At 35.1% G+C, this 18875-nt stretch overlaps 2 protein-coding genes across 2 annotated transcripts in view; one reads left to right on the top strand and one right to left on the bottom strand.

The window, feature by feature from the left end:
- LOC144442277 (uncharacterized) overlaps positions 1–6972 on the top strand; it is a 113496-nt gene extending 106524 nt beyond the window's left edge. The window contains exons 4-10 of the mRNA XM_078131579.1: positions 2010–2182; positions 2383–2525; positions 3209–3473; positions 4119–4355; positions 4923–5051; positions 5603–5828; positions 6411–6972. Coding sequence (XP_077987705.1) covers positions 2010–2182; positions 2383–2525; positions 3209–3473; positions 4119–4355; positions 4923–5051; positions 5603–5828; positions 6411–6558 — 1321 coding nt within the window. The 3' untranslated portion in view covers positions 6559–6972. The remainder of the gene's footprint in view (positions 1–2009; positions 2183–2382; positions 2526–3208; positions 3474–4118; positions 4356–4922; positions 5052–5602; positions 5829–6410) is intronic.
- A 2711-nt stretch (positions 6973–9683) lies between these two features.
- Positions 9684–18759, bottom strand: LOC144442675 (F-box/LRR-repeat protein 18-like). Its single transcript, XM_078132052.1, has 9 exons — positions 18623–18759; positions 15844–16750; positions 14564–14708; positions 14103–14230; positions 13529–13671; positions 12419–12658; positions 12084–12182; positions 10906–11025; positions 9684–10116 (listed from the first exon to the last, which is right to left on the bottom strand). Exons 1-9 carry the CDS (start codon positions 18757–18759, stop codon positions 9963–9965), a joined length of 2073 nt encoding a protein of 690 aa, XP_077988178.1. The 3' UTR covers positions 9684–9962.
- Positions 18760–18875: the final 116 nt, after the last annotated feature.

Here is an 18875-nt window from a genome sequence, read left to right as displayed (position 1 = left end):
TTGAAATTTGCTAAAAGTGTTCTCTGAAATTGTTATTCCTATCTATAACTATGTGGAGGTAAATCTTGTGCAGTGAACTGTGATTTCTTTGTAGGGTCGTCACAAATTTGATCTCTTATGCATACAAAGACCTCTCGTTATCCCTGGAATTTTAACAAGTTCATTTGGTACATGCAGTCTCTGTTGGATCCTTAAATGTAGCTCAGCATGACCCCGGGTCAAAGGTGGCATGGTGTGAAATGTTGACGAACAGATGTGGAACTGAAGGTTACACATTTATCTCATGTGACAAAAGCTGCCACTAATATGTTGAACTGATCCTTAGACATTTTCCCAGTGGATGCTGAATTAGAAAATGTTACATATAATCTGTGTTATGAATATTTGATGTGTTGAATTATTTAAAAGGGAGAGATAAACTGCACTATCTTTCATATCAGGTTACTCTGGTTGAATTATGATGTTTCTCAAATGTGATTATATCAATAATAAATGTGTTTTTAAAAGCTGAACACACTTTGCATTCCTAATACTTACCACTGAGGGCAGTAGTCATTTATTGTCTACCGCAATGGATGTTCTCCATTGATCCTTATCTGTCATGTATCATTGAATATAGTCACAAGGAAGTAGTAAACTATGTTTTATTTTATTAAATGCTACTGAAATGACTTAAAACAAAACATGAATAATTATTTTGTGGTGAGTGGGGTAGGGGGCTGCATTGACACCACTACATGTATTTCTTTCCATGCTTACTAAAGGAATAGATTACCTGGGATATTAGAATGACACAGTGTATCATTTTTCACTTATGATATATTTTTGTGGATTTTGTTGTATCTTCAACCATCTTTTCATACAATGGCTTTTAAGTACATTTTTTTTTCTTTGGTTTTCAATATTTATATTTATATTTTAGTATTGTTGATGATGAAATATCAGTTTTTTATCCCTTTTTCTCACAATAACAATTTTGTAAGTACAACAGTAATTGATGTAAGTACAACAGCAGTGTATAGGATAATCCAGCATACTGGTAAAAAAAGATCAATACCTGAACAAATACAAATAGAAAGAGAAATAAAATGTGATACAAACTAATTCACAATACCATTTTTTGTTCAATGTTACATACTGTAAAAGTATTATCAGACATTAGAGAGGATGAAGGCAATTGAAATATACAGTTGTCAGTTTGAACCACAGGTTGCTATAGTCTAGAGACTATCTGTTGACCGAATCTCTTTCAATGTCTAGGGAAATGAGTTATTTTTTTAACAACTTTCTATGTTGAATTATAGGATACCACCAAGAGCTGTATTTAAATCCATTTTATGCACTTGGGGTATTAATATAAACCTCTATGACATTATCAAGTTCACACATGACTTACTTTCAAACTGGAAGATATAGGTTGGATGTAAACAAACAAACCAATTATAAACTCCTGTCAATGTCTGATGGATTACTACTGACATATACTATTGTTAGCTTCCCAGTGTGTGATGTCTACTAAGCTAGAATTGTATGTAAAAAGTCTGATTTCCCTAGTTGTTGGAAATGATTGCCAGATTTGAAAACTGAAGACTACGTTCTAGTCTATAACAGTGGCCATATGGATGAGGATTGGGTTTTTATTTTTGAATTTTTAATTGACAAAATAATTTTATCATGGCTTCCTATTTGAAAAATCAATATGAAACAACATTGACCAATTCTGTGTTTGTAACTCAATACATTACTAAATGCTAAAAAATATGTGAAAAGTTTGTTACTGTACGTACAATAACAGAAATTTTAAACATTTATTATTCTTTTGCCAATTATTGAGTTTAATACAACCAAGGACTTGGCATATGTTGTTTCACATTGATTTTTCAAGTAGGAAGCCATGATAAAATAAGCTGTTTTATAAATTAAAAATCCAAAATAAATATCCAATCCTCATCCATATGGGCACTTTGAATATAAATCCTAACATTTTTTCATTTGGTTATTTTCTTTAGATTTGTGCCTGCCAACATGGGAGTATCATTCAGTATTCGTCCATACAAAGTATCCATAGAGGGCTTTGATTTGTGTGATTCAGAACATGGTACACCAGTAACAGATGACTATGTCTCTGGTCCTATACTTGTTGATGAATCATTTCTCACAGTCGGCTCAAATTATTTTATTGGTAAGTATGATGTGAAAGATAGACGCAGCACCTTGCAGATTCCTTCTTCAAATTAGGAAAGGAGATTGAATATTTTCCTTCACCTTCTGGGCAGCATCTCCATGTCACCTTCTGGGCAGCTTCAATGCTACAACAATGTACTCTAACTATTTTCTGTATATACACTGTACTAAATGTATACTCCTGTGTTGATATTTCAGCTGTATCTCAGAGTAATCTGGTCCAGTGTATATTTGGACTAAGACTAAATGTGACAGTCAAAGATAATGATTGTCACTTTCCATATGCACCAGAAGGTATGATGTGTATGGACCATGGACACTGTTTAACATATAGAACACAGGTCAGTTGTCATCTATAATCTTAACTATTTTGCTTGTAAGTTGATTCAGAGCATCTTGTGCCAGTGCATTCAACTTTATTTGACATTGGGCATACAGCTCAGTTGTGCGGGAGAACAGATATTTTGTGCTAAGTTGTATGTGTTAAAGAGCATGTGACAGTGTATTGACACATTTATTACTTGGAGTCATGATTATTATGTGGCGTCATGATGGGTGAATGGTTAGAGAGGTCGGCTTCGAATCTGCAGGTTGCAGGTTCAAGCCCCATCGATGCCATTTGTTTCTGAGTGGCTAAAGTCCTTGTGCAAGATTTGAACCTTGACTGTGCCTCCGTCAACCCAGCTGTATAATTGGGGACCTGGTAGGATAGAGGTTGCAATGTGAATGATTTAATCTTATGTGCTGCAATGGATTGAATGCTCCACAGGGAATTGAGGAAATATAAAGGGCTGTTGTGTCGCTATAGATCCAGGTCAGGGATAATAATTGTAAAGTGCTATATAAAAACTAACATTATCATATATGACACGGGTCAGCTTTCCATCATATTCTTAGTTTTTTATGAAAATCAGTAATTTCATTTTTCATTTCATTTTTCATGACAGTGTATACTGATATAGAAATGTTGCTGATATTTGAAGAATGTAACATAGTTCTATGCGTATGTATGTTTCTGTTGTAGGCTTCATATACATGTGAGTGTTGTGAGGGTTATTCTGGTACATACTGTGAAGAGATTGATGGTTGCTATGACCACATGTGTGGTAATGGATCTACCTGTGTTGATGTTAAGCAGGGCTACTCAGGTGATGACTATGCCTGTGTGTGTCCACTAGGTTATATGGGTTATCACTGTGAAATCAATGTCAATGAATGTGACAGCAGTCCATGTGGACATGGATTATGTGTGGATAAAACTGATGGATTCCAGTGCTATTGTCTGCCAGGTAAGAAATGTCTGTTAATTTGTAGAATTATTTAATGGTCAGTTACTTTGGGACAGAATTGGTGACTAGGCAGTCATATATTGAACAAAGATGCTGACTAGTAAGTTATGTGTGGACAAAACTGGTGACCAGTTGTTTATTATGGACAAAACTGGTAACCAATTGGTTATGTGTGGACAAAACTGGTGACCAATTGTTTACATTTGTATGTATGGACAAAACTGGTAACCAATTGGTTACGTGTGGACAAAACTGGTAACCAATTGGTTATGTGTGGACAAAACTGGTTACCAATTGGTTATGTGTGGTCAAAACTGATGGTGGCCAATTTGTTATGTTTGGATAAAACTGGACCAGTAGGTATGTGTGGTCAAAATTGATGGCCAGTTGTGTGGTTAAAAGTGGTGACTACTAATGGCATGAACAAAACTAGGTATGTGTACTAGGTTATCAACTTATGTGTGGACAAAACCAGTGACTGGTAGGTTATGTGACTTAGTTATCAAGGGTACATTTGCAAGAAATAATATTACCATCCTCTCGAAATATCAAAGAGGAAACAGGAATGTTAGATATCAGAAGAAACCAGATTTTGTAGCAGGTATTGGAAACTCTATACCATATATTTTTCTTTCTCAAATGTAGGTTATGGTGGTTCAAACTGTGAGAAGGAGTATAATGAGTGTTTGTCCCATCCGTGTTTGAATGATGGATTCTGTGAGGACCAAGTCAATGACTATACATGTCACTGTCCATTAGGATATACAGGGGAACACTGTGAAACCAAGGTGGATTTGTGTGCTATGAATCCATGTCATGAAGCCACATACTGTCAGGATATGGGACATATGTATGCATGTGTATGTAAAGCTGGTTTCACAGGTATGTGGACTATAAAACAGGACATAATAGGTGCATGTATTGTATTTGTATTGTAAGGCCTAAAAAATATAACTGTTTGGTTACCCGACCCCACCTTGCTTTTCACTGCTGACCCTAAACTTTTTTTACGTATTCGAGAAAAAAAATAACACAATTGCAAAAATTGTGAAGTCTCACAAGAAATAGTGTATGTGGATACTGACATCAACTTAAAAAGACAAAATAAGACTGTTCTTCCTATCTGTAATGGCTGTACATCTGATAGGAAGAAATAAACACCACCATCTGGAAAACAGTGAAAAACCTGAACTAGACACTCGCACAGAAAAAAATATATAATAAAATAAAATAAAAAATCTACCTACCCCACCTATTCTAAAATTGAGCATAATCGGAACCACACAATTTTTTTTATTAGGCCTTATCTTTCATTTTTTTGTCTTGATCTGAACTAAGAAATGGTTTGAGCTTTTTTGAAAAAAATGACAGAAAAAGTTTAAACAGTTTATTTGTGAGGTTCATATTCAATAACTAATATAAAAATATTTGTATGTTGTTTTTTATCAGGTGTGAAATGTGAGGTGAATATTAATGATTGTTCACCCAATCCATGTCACAACCATGGTTCATGTCATGACATGATTAACGGCTACAAGTGTAACTGTGCAAGAGGACACAGTGGACCAAACTGTGAAAGTAAGAAAGTCATTTCATTCTTGTTACCTAGAATTTACCACCTAATGTGCATCATGAAATAAAGTAACACTTATTGATTTCAAGGTTGGCAACTTATCTCCCACTCTATACACTGCACATGCATTATAAGCTGCAATGTATAGGCATGTGAAAATAAGTCAACTTTCTTGTTCTATTGAGACTAATATTCTCTAGCATGAGATGAAATATTATTGAAGTGTTGAGAGTTGTATACTGTATGTGTAGGACTTGAAGTACCCTTATAGAACTGCACTATGTATATTCAACGTCACTCATTTGCATCTTGAAGTACAGGCGGGAGTGACATCACTGCAAACACATTCATGATGTTAATTTTGACATTACATTCTTACCACTAGTGGGCACTGTTTATAGGACGAGCCTTTGAGATTTTCTAATTTTACCACCAGAGGGCACTATTCATTGTGAAAGCCTGATTTTGAAATGCTGCAGTCTTACCACTAGAGGTGCAGTGTTTATAAGAATGGGTAATAATTCAGAATTTATTCACTGGTTATTTTAATGTTTAGTTACAGAAAAGTTGGTGGATAATGGACCACAAGTGACTCAAATTCCCATACATCACAGCCAACACATCAGAACTTTGTATATTGTAAGTGGTTGCCTAGGAACAGCATTCATTATTGTGATTGTTACCATGGTAGTGTGTGTATGTCGATTACAAGGACCAAATGGCTATGATGATTATTCTGACATGACATCACCAATAAAACCCAGGAGGAAAGATAATTCAAGGTAAGACAAAAATGTCAAATTAAGGGAAACCATGTCAAAAAATTGTTGGATAATTGATGTAGAAGAGGTTCAGGAAAGAGTGATGAATGTACAACCTTCGACCACTAAAGAATTTAGTGATCTGAGGTACAACCGAGTATTAAAGCAATTGGGTATACTTTATAGTTATTAATAAACTCCTGATAAACTTTAAATATGACCCACTGACCCCTCAACCCCCCTCCCACACACACACACACACACACACACACACACACACACACACACACACACACACACACGCATACTCACACACACACACACACACACACACACACACACACACACACACACACACACACACACACACACACACACACCTATGATTTGACCCCCTGCCAGAGAGCTGATTTGACCTCTAGCACAGATATGTTGTCTCCCTGGAGTAATCAAATATTGAACTAACCCCCTAGCATATATATATGATTTGACTCCCTAAAATAAAGACATGATTTATTTCCAAGCATAATCATATAATTTTCTTTGCCATAATATTTAATTACTGTGACTCATTCTGTATATTTTTTCTTCATCTTTTTACAGTGGTGAGAATCTTAAGTTGTCGGTTGACTTGTCCAGTGTCAGTAAACCCCGTCCATCAGTACAAGCTATCTATGAAGTCACCACAGTAGACTATAAGTCCAATCCTGATGAGCCGCTGGTTGCTTCACTCAAACCCAAAATAGTGTAAAAAACATCAGAAAACACCATCTTCATATCAAAGCATCAAGTCTTGTAACATCGAAGTAAAGTGGTTACACTGTGTGTCATACTTGTTTATACCACCATGTAATCTTTCTTTCAAGTGTAAAATAACACTGTATCAAATCACTTTACTTGGGTGTTACATGATGTATGTTTACCAGATTTCTTTTGGAAAAAGATGCATCTGTTTTTATCATTAAAGAAAGAGTACGATTTGCTAGCCAAATCGTCTGCAGTTCCCTTTTCTAATATGTCCAGCATATTAAATAGTGACTTTTGAGACTGAGTTGAATTACCAAAGTTTGAGGGCGCTATTCTGATGCTAAGCAGATGTTGGCTCCGTGTAGAATAATTTTACAGTTATGGAAAATTATCTTGAATTGTTTTAAGCTATCTAACTTATATCTATAAAATAAATGAGTACCACAGAATATTTTTTCTTATGTGGATTTTACTGTCCGTGGTATCTGTTACCTGCTTCATTTAAAATCAATGCAAACTCAGCTTTAATACAAAGAGAATTTCTATGGAATCTTGTATGAAATATAAAAATACAGATATACAAAACTGAAAACAAAGATCTCAAAAGTATTTGCAGTACATTTTTTGACAGGTACAGGCATAACTTCCATTGTTTCATACAACTTGTTGACAATATCCGAATTTGATATAACGAACATCTTGTTCCCACTGTGATTGAATCAAACTGTCTTGTAGATGTCCAAAGTTGGGACTGGTTCAGGATCAAGCTACACTAGGGTGTCAAGAGACCACTTGTTGATATCTGAAGTCTGATTTATTCACATGAAACTTACCAAGAAACTTGTAACAACATACTTACTGATTTTGACAGTGGTGGATTTTTTCAGTTTTCTCTCCAAAAAGTTATGCAAATGCAAATATTTTGGTGGTTGAATACAAAGATTAAAGTTTTGACATGAGCAATCCCTTAATTGTTAATTCCCACCCCCATTAGCCATAAAATGGAATGACCCATAATAGCTAACTAGTAAGATCATACCATACTGTAGGGAAATTGTAGGGGTTCACAAGTCAACAAGTGTGCCAAGTCGATTACTTGTTTTTCAAGCTCTAGTATTAATTGTAGACTACTTTGAAATTCTTGGATATATTTATATAATATATATATGTAGCTTAATAATATAAAGTGCAATGTTTAAAGTAGAAAATGAAAATTCGGGGATATTTGTTGCAGGGTTAAACTTATACGAGGCACCGTGGTGTTACCTTTTCAGACATTTACGTATTTTGGGTGATGTCATGGGGAAATATTTAAGGAACAGAATATTAACGAATACATGTTTTTTTTTTGTCTTTACTGTGGTAGAACTATTTTTATAAAGTGTTATACATGGCAAACAGCGTGTAATTTGTAATGTTGTAACCTTTGGTGTAGAGCTAGTGGATATATATATATATATCCAGATCATAAAGCAGAATTTTACGTCTTATTTTTGTGCAACAAGAGATCATTGTATAAAGTGAAAAACAGATTGTACATGGATACATTATAGCCAGGGATGTGTTGTCCAGATTACAAACATCTAGACTCATTTTGAGGGATTTTTTGTCCAGTGAAAAAGGACTGCTAGTAATAGACACAAACACGAGAGACCCATGAATCTTTATAGACCCAATGGTTAGGGAATTTTTAGATGGCAAAGTTGACCTACGTTTACGGATTTGTCATGAAAAAGTTACCAATATGGGCAGCACATCCCACTCACCTTCCTATCGGAGTGTAACCCCCCCCCCCCTCCAGTTTATTTTAATATTTGACCATAGATAAAAGTATATATATAGTTATCAGAATACTTGGTTGTCATTCAAATCTATTACCAATCACACAGCTTCCCCTATGCACAAGAAAAAAAAAGGAATACACATTTATTCATTCATTTATTTTTAATGGCAAACAATATAACACATAAAAAATATGTTATAATTGAAGATACTTGAAAATATAGCAATCAATGTTTATGTAAAGTCCAATTTTGAAAACCAATGTTTGGTTAAAACATAGGAATCATCCTGTACATATGTTTAGAACAAATTTTGAAAGAATTGCCAAGCACATGTTCTTCAGTAAAAACAAAAGAATCATGAAATCCTGACTCTTGAAAAAGCCTTTGCGTTGATACTGTAAGCTAGAGCACTTTGTAAGTATTTTTCATCCCTGCCACTTAGCAGTACAAAATGTACATACTGCCAAAAATAATCAGCATTTCAAAGTCACATATATACTTGATGTATTTGAAAACTATAATTCTATTTATTATGATACTTTCAAAACAGATGGGTAATTCTTTGAATGTAGACATACAACTTGTACAACTTATTTACCATGTCTACAACCTTGTTTGTTTGTATTTATTTATTTATTTATTTATTTATTTTCCCATTTAAATATAAATCTATTTATTAGGACTTTGCATGTCTTTAGACATTTCAATCTTCTTTGAATTCCTGGATTTTTATGTAACTTTACGTCATGCTTTCAATAAATGCTGTTTACTTTTGAGATTTCGGTGGTCAATTCTTGATGAGTGTGCTAAGTGACATCATCACTTTATGAGTATGACATCATCACTTTATGAGTATGACATCATCAACATATAATACATTACAGAATCAAGCCATTACCTATTAAAGGAAGTGGGGTTTCTTATCTTTCTTATCACTGAATAATGTTTGTTGGCAATATTTACAAATGTGATAAAGCATTATTACATAACACATTAGGCAAAGCTAAGCTCGATATCTAAGTGTGAAGCCCCTAATGTCATATCAGTTGTTATCAGTTTTACGGACCCATTATCAGTGACATTGCAAATAGCTTTAGAGATGCAAACAATTTTTATGACGCCCGACTTGCTGACTCACCAAGTCGGGAAAGTTGCACTTGAACTGCTAATGCAAAGAATCCGTCATGAAGTGTAATATGTGACATCATCACTTGATGTGTTGTAAGTGACATCATCACTTGATGAGTATGACATCATTCCCATAATAAGTGACATCGTCACTTGATGAGTTTGGAAGTGACATCACTTCATAAGTATGAGACATGATCCCCAAATAACATGTGTTTTAATAAATGACATCATCACTTGATGTGTTGTAAGTGTGGTAAAGTAACAGCATCACCTGATGAGTGTGGTAAGTGACATTATCACTTTATGAGTATGACATCATCCACATATAAAGTGTTGTAATAAGTGACATCATCACTTGATGAGTACCGGTATGGTAAGTACCATCATCATGTGATGCAATTCTGCTCTGTGACATCATCCACATAACTTGTATGATTTCAAGACATCATCAGTGACATAATTTTTTTTTATATTTGGTATTTTTTGTGTGACATCATAACTTTATGAGCGGGGTCAATAGTGATGTCATTACATGACTCCTAAACATGACCAATTCTTCAAAATGGATCTGGGGAATAGGTATTTCTCTAAATTCCAATGGTAGTTGTTGAATGACCACACTCAGAGCAGGTCTCTGTGCTTTGTACCTGTGTGAAGAGAAAAATAAATAAACCTATAGGATTGCTGTCATTCAGTTGTTTATTTGACCATCTAAATGAATACAATATACAAATGCAAGTACAATTTTCAAATTGGCATGTTACAGTTAACTTTTCTTATTTGTAAATTCAATCATTTTTAATCAACAAAGTATGTCAATATTGATATCTTACAATGAAATTCAAATGACCAGCATGAAAGGAATAGACACAACTGTGCAGTCCCGCAAACCAGAGCTAATAACTTGTCATGGATGGCTTTTACCAGTGAGGTGTTTAAAGCAACACGTACTTTGATGATGTAGATAGCAAATAACTTACTTATCACGGATGGCTTTTACCAGTGAGGTGTTTAAAGAAACACATACTTTGATGATGTAGATAGCAAATAACTTACTTGTCACGGATGGCTTTTACCAGTGAGGTGTTTAAAGCAACACGTACTTTGATGATGTAGATAGCAAATAACTTACTTGTCACGGATGGCTTTTACCAGTGAGGTATTTAAAGCAACACGTACTTTGATGATGTAGATAGCAAATAACTTACTTGTCACGGATGGCTTTTACCAGTGAGGTATTTAAAGCAACACATACTTTGATGATGTAGATAGCACATAACTTACTTGTCACGGATGTCTTTTACCGGTGAGGTATTTAAAGCAACACATACTTTGATGATGTAGATAGCAAATAACTTACTTGTCACGGATGGCTTTTACCAGTGAGGTGTTTAAAGCAACAAGTACTTTGATGATGTAGATAGCAAATAACTTACTTGTTACGGATGGCTTTTACCAGTGAGGTGTTAAAAGCAATAGGTACTTTGCAGAAGATATAGCAGACTACCAACTGTTGACATGCTTCAAACAATTCCAATAAACCCTCCTTTTGTAGGCTGATGGTGAAAAGTCAAAATAATCATAAATTGAAGACACTGTTGAAATGGAAAAGTCTCGGTAGAGACCTAGACACACACCCCCCACCCCACCCCACCGACCCTCCCACCCCCCGAAGGGAAAAAAATTAAAAAAAAAAAAAAAAAATTATATAAGAGTGACTAATGGATGAAATTAGATTTTTTTTTTTTTTTTTTTTTTTTTTTTGGGGGGGGGGGGGGGGGGGTTAATTTTCACTAACAAGGTAAAGCTTAGGTCAAATACATTATACACTCAGATATAAATACAAAGCACACACACAGTTGGACGGACACGTGCACTGAGCCTGTTGTAATAGCTCCCCCTTCAAGGTGACTAAAAAGTAGGCACATGGTCAGTTAAGGGTCGAGAGCTCATGATTAACTAGGAATAATGGGTTTTAATGAAAACTATTCATGTGAAATGATCAGCCAATAATAATAATAACAACAATAATAATAATAATCTTTGTCCAAATAAATTCGAAAATTTGTTGAATGTTTGCCACAAGTGCAGCGCCCAGACCCCTCGTGCCCTAGTGTTGAAGAAGCAGGAGGAAACTGAAGTACTCTGGGAAAACCTGTGCTGTTTGGCAGGGTGAAACTGAGTATCACTCTTCTGACCTGGTTAAATTTTACATCAAACCCAGCCGACACCTGGCGGGTTCGAACCCAGACTGCAGAGGTAAGAGGCGTATGAGTTAACCGCTCGGCCACCGACAACCCCAAAATATAAATATAAATATAAGAAGTTAGCCAATGATGAAGTACCAGGTAATATGGATATACTACATGTAGTAATGCTTTTAATACCACATGTCAAATTCAAGAATCCAACATAACAGATGATACAACTGAAAATTGACTAGGTGTTATGATCTCAAGACTCTGCACATCAATCTGGTGTACACAGTTTCTTGAGATGAGGAACACCAAGACAATATACTAGGCTAGAGACTATATGGAGTACATATTATGCTCCCAATGAAAAGGGGAATAAAATATAACAATTTCAAAAATGACTTGTATTTTTAACTAACCTATCATGTCGTGTTATGATACACAGTCGTTGCAATTTGGAACATTTGCTTAGAGCTGTCCAGAAGACCCTTGTCATGTTAAAAGTGCTCTGTTCAATCCTAAATGAATATAAAGACATATGAAAATAAGTCAGTAATCTCAGCGTTAGTTCCAATCATGTGGTGATGATAATAATACATAAAAATATACATAAGAATTTGTACCTTCTTTCTGGCCATATAGCTTCACAAAAGTAAAAAATTGCACATGAAATACTATTCAAGATGGAAGAAATAATGAATCCTACACGACTACATACTCTAGGCTAAATTCAGTTAGAAAAGTGTTTCTTTACCTTAAATCTTGTAAGTTGAAACAATGTGGTAACGCCTGGCTCAGTGATACTGATAGTACATGTAAACCTCGGCCAATGAAAGCTAAGGATAATGATGTCAGCTGTTTACACTGCATTGCTATGGTAACCAAGCTGTTGCCATAGACAATGTTGGGCAACCCTACCAATGTTAATTTCCTGAGCTTCTTCCATCTTGAAATTGACATCAAGTCTAAATCTCGTATATTTTCTGAAGCACGGCTGTAAATTGATACAAAAATGATCACAAGTTATCAAGACAACATGACATGAACACACAATGAGAAGAAATTGTGCAGATATATTACATATACAGTTGGCCTCATAATTATATTCACACACAGTCTCATATTTGAAAAATCACAATGACACCAAACAAGTATTGAATTTAACTTTTGTTCCAAATACAACTTTGAAAATTTCAGGTAAAACTTTCAAAGTTGTATTTGAAACAAAAGTTACATTCAATACTAAGAAATAATACTGTTGAGGCTACAGGAAATGTTCCTCCTTCACACTCATTTGATGACAGAGGGAGATTTCTCAGTTGTCCCCAAGTTGTCTCATTCACATACACTTGACTCCTGGTTCTGTGTTATGAAAACCATGCTTGTTAGGAGCTAAAGACACTCAAAGAAAACTTTGTTTCCAAGTAAAAATCAAGATGACTAATGAAAGACATTCTATATACATGTAATTATATTTATACCTGCTTTTATAGGATTACCAAGTTTTATAGGATTACCAGGTTTGAATGAAATTGACTATTGCATTTCAAAGAAATGAGCTATACTACAGATGAATGCACAGACAGGCTGACAGACAGAGACAGACAGACAGACAAGCAGGCAGACAGACAGACAGACAGACAGACAGACAGACAGACAGACAGACAGACAGACACACACACACACACACACACACACACACACACACATGCAAACAAACAAACAGAGGCATAGAACCATTGTAATAGCACCCCATCCAATGTTAAAGAGCACTTCATCATCAAACTTGGTGCTATGTACATTGGTATGTGTGTAAATGCATGTATACACATAGACATATAGATTTAAAGGATGAAATACTTACAATTGACATGTGTCAATGTGTGATGCAGGAAAAATAAGTGAACGAAATGTTGGGTCAATCAACTCAAACTCTTCCATTTTGATACATTCATTAACAATATCTGCTAACAATCCATTGTCTTCATCACCTGGTGCCAATGAAGTCTACAATGGAATGTATAGTAAAATCACATTGAGCTTGAACAAGTCTTCATAGAACACTCACTCCTAACTACAGATAGATAGGTAATAGTCTTGAGTTGTAGATACAGTAACTGAATCACTGTGCAATAGTTCCTACAATACTGTACACTCTGTGGATTTATATAACACTAGTCTGTAAGGAACACCATGATGCAGTGCCCTCACAAATCGGTCAATCCCTTTAGAGCTGGCCAGTAAGACCAGAGCAAGACAACATTTCTTACAGTTTAACATGAAGTCATTCTGATAAGGAACCGTCAACCAAGACAGATCGAAGGCTCAATGCTAAAAAACTTTGAACTGTTTGACTGTGTTATAACCTTTGTAAATCATTTGATCTACCAAGCTGATGACTATTTTTGATCATTAACATAATAATGACAGCACATTACATTTTGTATTCCCACTCGTTTTCTCTTGAAACCAAATGGCACTGCTGTGGCTTGTACACTGCTGGACTGAGACATTCCTTGGGCTTCATACACGAACAAACAGGATGGTAATGACAGTGAAGTCAGACCTATGGAATCATTGAAATGAGGAAAAAGTATATATTGACAGCTAGAGAATGTAGTTAAAGTAGTAACATGGGTGAGACATGATTATGTATGCTGGACTTTATCTTTCTCTACTTGGACACCAGTCCTTTGGAATTTGTTTCTCTAACTTCTCATAATCTTCAAATGTTTTGACTTTCTATTTCACTATTAGCTTTTAAGGAATATATTTTCTCAGTTTACTAGTCGTTTAGACTTTGAATGTTTTGCAAACACTCACTAACACTTAGGTTATCATTTCATACACAAAAAAACCCACAGATTTGTTGATGAATACTAAATTGTCAGGTTCTAACCTTTCATGCTAGCAATAATACCAGCTAGGTTCTTGGACTCTTCTACTGTGTGGATAGTGTCATCAAAACATGTACAAATATTTAATTGTTTTAATCCTTCACAATTTTCACTTATTGCCATCAGTCCACTTCCATCATATGTTCTCTGGGGAAAAAGTAAACAAGACATCAGAAACAAATTACAATACATGACACTTTACAGTAATAAAAAAGCATATATGAAAACATTTATTTGTTAACCTAATTAAGTTTGACCATCAATAACATTTTCAACTTTCCACATCTAAATTTCTAAATTACACATAGTACTGACCATATCATTTTGCATTGATTAATTTCATTATCTCGACACCCAAATTATATTTTTTTGTAATTATTTGCACTTTAAGTACCAACATTAGTCTGTGAGGTACTCCATGACTAGGACACACTCATGCATCTGTCAACACTCCTCTAGCTGATAGGCATGGCATGACCTTACTGGCTAATCATGCATCTGCATATCACCATCATGTCATGAACAATTCCTCATCTACACATCTAGAAACACTCCCCCCACCAAATTCCATACTAGTGTGCGAAGAAATTTTCAAGTTGAAATTTAGTGACTAAAAATCTCATTTTTTAAACCTAATTTGCATAATAGGATCACAAAAATAATCCTCAAACCTCCAGAAACACTCCCACCAAATTTCAGGTCAATGTGCCAATAATTTTGAAGAATAAATTTACTGACTGAAATATCGACAATTCTTCACCTACACATCTCAAAAAACACTAAATGCAAGTCTTCGTGGTTATCAGCTTTGTGAAAGCCAATTCATTGAACAGTCAGAGTTCTTCAATTTTGTCCACATACTAACTCACCCTTGTTCACAATAGATGCCTAAATCTAGCCGATTATGAGAACATTTTCAATTTTAATGTATGTATCACCATCTTCCATTCAATCATTCATTATATGCCGAGTGCACATTTTACAAGCTTTTTGCTAACGTCTTTTATACTGCATGCACCTGTAAGCTGTCAGTACCTTTTGATGCATGCTCAACAATGAATGTCAGTGTGTCTCTCAATGTTAAGTCAGCCACCCTATAATTGTTAAGTGTTTGAGCACAGAGTAGGAAAGCGCTATATAAAAGCCAATATTATTATCATTTTTATTATATGGTACAGGTTAGATAACAGCTATAGAGGGCAGTATACTGTCATGGCTATTCTTTTACAATTAACTCTACCTCCATGACTACCTACCAATTCATGAATTGCATGGTACTTACTTGTGGACTTTTCAGCACATGTTTACATTCCATCATCCCAAGTCCTTCCAACTCAGGACTACTAACAGCTATGTTATACAGATCATCCTTGTTTAACTGATCCCCTTTACAAAAGTGGAGGAATTTCTTACTTGAAAGTACTCCACTTGCTATATTTTCATCATAGCTAACTGTTCTTGGCTTGAATGATATACCCAGAGTGTGAACTGTAGAAAAGTATGGTGCAAACCTTTCTACAATTTCGGCACGAAATGATGACGATGATGCTACAAGAACATGTAATGGCGCTTCCAGTCTTTCATTTCTATCAACTTCACAAAGTTTTCTGAAGCACAATGCATTTACACAGACATTGAAGTAATATTCACTTAGATATATTTCCTGGAGATAAACTACCGACAGTGACTGTTTTGTACAAAATGTAGCTGTTCTGTTGTTTTCCTGAAATCCTGATGTATTTTGATACATGACATACTGATATGTAGCTGAATATAATGCATCTAACTTTAAAATGCGAAGATCTTGACAAAATGGTAATAAAGAGAGGTGTTCCATACGACCAAATACTAGTTCTAACTTTCTTAACTGTTGCAACGTGTTTTTACTCCTTTCATCAAAGTGTTTATGAAATGTCATAGCTTCAGTTGAAGAGTGGCATCTATCAAGCCATCCAAGAGTAGTCAGTTTAGGAGTATGTGAGAGAATGTTTGACAGTGTCTTTGGTGTGATATTACTGCCACACAAGTCAACTTCCACAAGTTCTGTACATTTTGGTAAACCACTGGTAAGTACTTCAGACTTGAACCAATAGCTTTGATGAATGTTGAAGGAATTGATAGACTTTGAATGATACTTGAAGAATATCTTCAGTTGTTGGCTTGTCAGCCTGTAAGAATCACTGACTATCCTGGGAAGAAAATATAAGAACATTTATAATTATTAATTGGATAATAAATGGATAATTAATAATTGATTATACACCTATTTCCTACCTATAGTAGATGGCTATATCCCTGAGGGCCATCATACAGCAACTATTTTCAGAGGCTGACAGCTATCAGTGGCAAGAAGTATTTTCACTAAAGGCTGTATGACACTAGCCTGGATGACAAGCCTGTGGTTCTAACCAAAGTCTGGTCAAATGCCCCCAATCAGCACATGTTCCTGTGCTCCCTCCTGCTGTGTTCATATAAACATGATTATGTTAATGGATCCCCACATCATATAGTTTAAAGGACTGTCAGTGACAAGTCCTGGTTGGACATTGGACATAGTCAAAACAGTTGTACCAAATGAATATTCACTGATCGATGACCACAGCCCTTTATTAGTAGTGACATGCTCTGTTCGAGATTTGCTCACCATGGGTTTGAACCATAATTAACACCTTTCGTCAGGGTCTTGACTATACTGTGAGTGAAGGTATAAATCATAATGATACTGTATAGGAACGACACTAGTATGAAACCAATGTGTTATACCAAATAGTATGCCTCATGAATTGTGTTGGCTGATAGAATATGGTATTAGAATGGTACAACATGGCATATTCACAGTTACTTTTTGAGTCAAAGACCAGGTTTCTCATATAACTGGGATGTTTAGTCAATGATATTTTAGTGTCACATGATATATGTACAAAAACAAATGGAAAGTAACTTTTCCTGAGTGCTCCTAAAGACAAGGTAGTAAAGTCACATCAAAAAATAATTTTCACAAATTATCAAATTGGAACATTGTGTTTGTGAAGACATTTTAGTTACCACATGTACACATATTAGACTCACTGATACTAAAGCTTTGATTTAATAATAATTTTGTTGTCGGTTTTGAGAACACTGATATTGGCAATCACAAAGTTTAACAAATGTCACAACACTTTAGCAGTTAACAGTGTTTTCACTATTTAAAGCAATTACATGGAAATGTTACAAAATCACTAGTCTCAGAATATCATTTCGCAGTCATTTAAGTCTATAAAAATATCAGCCAAGCAACGTCATGAACTGTGATCGAATCCAAAGGTCGAACTTGGTAGTAGGATAGTATTCATGATCATTCCTTTGCAAAAAAAAACAAAAAAAAAAAAAAAAAAACAAAAAAAAAAAAAAAAACTTTATAGTAACAGTAATTAAAATCTTACAATACCAATATTTTTGCCTTGTGTTTAAATCAAAAGGATCGAGTGGTGAAATTTATAATATAAAAGACAAATATGTAAATAGGCATGGAAGTCCGTGTTTGATTACCATTGCCAAGACTGACATCCAATTACAGAGTCTTTGATGTAGGGTTATAAAATCAAGGACTGCGGCATCACCAAAATTACTTCTTTCTTAAAATCCCCTGAGCAAAATGCCTAAACAAAATAATGGGTGTTGCTTTTTTTGCAGTGTTTATCCAATAATACAAATAAGTGAGTGTATTATTCCACCATCATGACCATTGCCTCATGGGAATTAGCAGACACTGTCACATATGTATTAGATGCACACTGAATATTCATGACTTCAAAAGTGCTCATCACCTTCAGATGTCATGATATTCAGTACGGTATGCCTGCTAAGTCCCATGATGCAACAGTGGCCCAGTGTGAGTTGACTTAGAGTTTCAATTTAGTGTTTTTTGGCATTCGCGCAAAATTTATATGACGTGATATCATGAAATGAATCTCCAGAACTCTGGCCAGGCCTGAGTCTTGGAGTACCGGTACATGTACAGCATTCCCAGGATATGGATCCCAGTGTGCTATCCCGTCCTTTTATTAGTTTTCACATACCTGCCTAAAGTGGGGTCACTGGCTAATTTTTGAAACCTCTTATTAACCCCTCGCAGTGTTAATGTATCGATCGGTTCCAGGAAACTAAATATCATCAGAAGTATTTCGTCAGAGAAGCATTCGAGAGACTGCTCCATAGTCTACGCGGAAGCTTATGTTATGACATATGTTTTTCGGGGTTTGCCTCGTTCACAACCCTTTTCGTTAGTGTTATTAAAAATGAAACAAATAATAAATTAATGTGATAATTAAG

The sequence above is a fragment of the Glandiceps talaboti genome, chromosome 11, assembly GCF_964340395.1.
Source record: "Glandiceps talaboti chromosome 11, keGlaTala1.1, whole genome shotgun sequence".
Taxonomy (NCBI): domain Eukaryota; kingdom Metazoa; phylum Hemichordata; class Enteropneusta; family Spengelidae; genus Glandiceps; species Glandiceps talaboti.
Note: the sequence above shows the minus strand (reverse complement) of the source record. Positions and strands in the feature narration are given on the sequence as shown.